Source organism: Gossypium hirsutum, chromosome D10, assembly GCF_007990345.1.
Source record: "Gossypium hirsutum isolate 1008001.06 chromosome D10, Gossypium_hirsutum_v2.1, whole genome shotgun sequence".
NCBI classification, from domain to species: Eukaryota; Viridiplantae; Streptophyta; class Magnoliopsida; order Malvales; family Malvaceae; genus Gossypium; species Gossypium hirsutum.
This window is the reverse complement of record NC_053446.1, coordinates 5,821,391-5,824,999: the sequence shown is the minus strand read 5'-3', so window position 1 is coordinate 5,824,999 and position 3,609 is coordinate 5,821,391. Positions and strand designations below refer to the sequence as shown.

Below are 3,609 nucleotides of genomic sequence, written 5' to 3'. Positions count from 1 at the left end.
TCTTCCCTCTGTTCCAAAAAGTTAAAAACAGCTAAGCACCTTAAAAAGTTCATAAATTACCAGTTACTATATATGTATACCCTACACATTGATCTTCAGTATTCTCAGCAATTCCTAAAACCTAATATATGTGTGTATATATATATATATATATCAACCACCTTAAAATGTATAAATATGAAATATTTTCCCAGAGTTTTAATGTCCCCTTCACCTACAAATGAGAGAGAAAGAGAAAGCTAACACTACATATTATAGAGGAATTCTCTAGAGAGAAGAAGAAGAAGAAGAAGAAGAAGAAACTGATACACAAATATATTCTGGAAGAGTAATATGTGAAATGAATAACCTACATATTTATTTATGGAACATCATCAAGATAGCATTATCCTCGCTGAATATCTGAATTACTAACATTTAGTATTTGATTTTCTCTCATATATTGGACCGATCCTGCATTTTACATATATATTTTTATATATATTTTATGCATATATAATATATTATATTTCAAGAAAATAAATGCTTTTACCTAGCTAAATCCACTCCAAATTATAATATAAGATGTGATGAAATCCGCAATGCCTGTCTAAGGGTCCCAGCTGCTTGAAGGAAGATTAGGGTTTGTCAAATACTGCCCGCTGGATAATGCCGATAAGGACGATGATGATGAAGATGAGGGTATTGATGTGATGATGTTATCAATGTACTCCATCTGGCTTGCCCCCACCTGCATGTCATGTGCATAGTTTGAACCAGCAGGTATTGGGGGGAAACATGAGGATAGCCTGGAGACTAGTGGGTCGATATTGTTTTCTAATGAAACCGATGATGTTTGTGGAATGTTGCACACCATGTTCCCTTCAAGGATTTCACAGAGTTTCGGCACTGTTGGAGGACCCATTAACGGATTGTCGAAAGGTGGATTCATAAGCTTGTCACTTACAAAGTTTTGAGCTGCTTCATTGTTGAAAACTTGGACTTGATGATGTTGATCATCATCTTGATCATGTTGAGGTCCAAAGGGTAATGTCCATGCAGGGTCGAAGGAAGCTGTATTTGAAGGGGGTGGTGGCGGTGGGAGCATTGGTGTCAAGGGGAAATGATGGTGAACCAAATCTGCATGGTGACCGAAACTTTGTAGAACAGGTGCTGTGGGGGAAAGATAAAGCTGGTCTTGTTGAGCAGTGAGGATCAAATTAGGGTTTGCATTTAGAGAGATGAAACCAGCTTCCTCCGTATGGTTTGAGCTATGAACATCAGCGAAAGAAGCCAAAGCTGGGACATGATCATGGGAGATTAGCTTCTTCTTGATACTTGAATTCCAAAAGTTCTTCACTTCATTATCAGTCCTTCCAGGTAGATGCTTCGCTATCTGTGCCCATCTGTTTCAATATTTTTTTAAAAGAAGGCAATGATTATTACAATGATTATGAGTCAACAAACTTCCATAATAATGAAAAAAACATTGAAGAACCTGTTGCCTAGAATACTATGGAGTTCAATGATGAGAGCTGCTTCTTGTGGTGAGAAACTCCCACGTTTCAAATCAGGTCTTAAGTAATTTATCCATCTTAATCTGCAGCTCTTTCCACATCTTTGCAGGCCTGTATCATTCAAAATTAACAACAACAACAAAAAAGAACAGCAACAAGGAATCAAATGTAGTTGGTATTTGAAGTTATATAGTCTGCAAAAAAACAAAGGGTTAGAAAAAAAAAACTAGTGCAATTTAGATTGTAAAACAAAGAAAAAAAAAGGTTATGATTATCGTTTATTATGAATAAAGAAACCTGCAAGTTTAGGGACTGAACTCCAGCAACCATGGCCATAGGTTGTAATATAGTTGATCAGTTTCTCATCTTCCTCTGGTGACCATAGTCCTCTCTTCACCTTCTGCTTGTTGCAACAAGAATGGTGCCCCATTTTTTTTTTCTTTTCTCTCTAGAGAATTTGATTATCTTAAAAGAGAGAGAGAGAGAGATTCTATATGGTGAAAAATAAAGACGAGAGACCAAAAGCCCTAGAAATTTGATTACAAGTAAATGTGAGAAAAAAATTAACTTTGAAGGGAACTGATAAGAAAAGTACAGTGAGGGAGGGGGGGGTGAATTTAATGTAGGGACTGTACCAATGGTGGCCCAGTTAGGGTTTGTGGGCAAAAGGCTAAAAACTGCAGTATGAACCTGTAAGAGTTGTATGGCTTATAATGGGATCCTCCTTACCATGGGGGTACCCAGTACGCGTGGCACACATGCAGTTTGATGGGACCCAATGTTTGGACTTATCGACTTAATGTAAGAATCAAACTTGTTGAAATATATATACATTGGCTGATGAAAATTATTCTGACATTCTGACCTTCCAATCCCATACTATGGTTTTTCAAAATATTCAACTCTCTCATCACTGGGAGTTTTGTTTTAATAATGAGGTCACCTGATCTGACGGTTGTGATTGTATCAACATGTTTTTCTTGATGTGATCTTTTGTGGGTCACCATTGGATCACTGAAACAGTAAACAGAAAACCACCTTCCCCATCTATAAAGGTAAAAATAAAATTTTATGGATTGACAGCAAGGTTTGTAAAACTGTCCCACCATAGATGCTTTGTTAGTGTCTGCTAAAAATGGATTTTAACTGTTTGAAAAATTGATAGTATCATTTCACATTCAATTGGTTATTATTACCATTTTACTCCTTTCTTCTATACATGACTTAACTTTTGCATGTAATCAACCACCACATTCAAAGCCATGCAAAGTTTAATACTCAGTTTCATATCTAATTAAACAATTCATTGTTGCTGCATGCTACCTACCTAAGCTTGCTTCAACTTCAAAATCTCACTGCTTTCTAAATTATCATCATTAAAGGACTCCTACTTTTTTTTTTAATTAATTAAAAGTCTGGTCAGTCAATGTCTAGACGATTCTTTAGTCATTATTTAATGATGCATGGACAGCACATAGTACTGCTATTTATCAGTTACTTATCACGTTTAAAATGGTGAAAAGAATCTCGAAATGAAAGCCAAATTGTTGATTGGCATCTAAGCAATGGAAGAGAGCCAAAATTTGATCAATTTATCTTTGATGCATTAATAAATTAATAAATTATGATTACAACTTCATTGTACGACATATTGTAGTTTCGAATATGAACAATAAAATAAATAAAAATATATTTACAAACTTATAAATTCTTTATTTATATCAATATTGAGCTTAAAAATTAATGCAAATCTCTAGCTTCTGTTGGATCTCGGACAAGATTGGCCACCTTACCATGAAAAATGTAAACATAAATTCAAAAGTAGATGCTTAAATCAAATTTACTGTTTTTGTTTTTTGTTTTTTACCTAAATTATTAATTTTCATTGGTGGGTCATATATACATACCCAAAGTGAGGTTAATTAGAATATATATATCACTCGAGAATGATTGGATGATATTATAAGGAAATAGCTTCTTGTTTCTTCGAAAGAGTGTGTCCTTAAGACAGGGATTAAATCAAGACAAAACCTAAAATACTTATCATATATCATTAAAGAGAAGACACGTATGATCATGGTTTTGATATGATAGAAGTGGGTCACCTAGTACA

The 3,609-nt window shown here is 34.6% G+C and overlaps 1 protein-coding gene across 1 annotated transcript; it reads right to left on the bottom strand.

Annotated features, from left to right (window-relative positions):
• Positions 1–291: 291 nt before the first annotated feature.
• LOC121222349 (transcription factor MYB26) lies at positions 292–2,176 on the bottom strand. The gene is made up of 3 exons (XM_041102944.1): positions 1,794–2,176; positions 1,478–1,607; positions 292–1,385 (listed from the first exon to the last, which is right to left on the bottom strand). The coding sequence occupies exons 1-3, from the start codon at positions 1,924–1,926 to the stop codon at positions 590–592; spliced, it is 1,059 nt and encodes a 352-aa protein (XP_040958878.1). The 5' UTR covers positions 1,927–2,176; the 3' UTR covers positions 292–589.
• Positions 2,177–3,609: the final 1,433 nt, after the last annotated feature.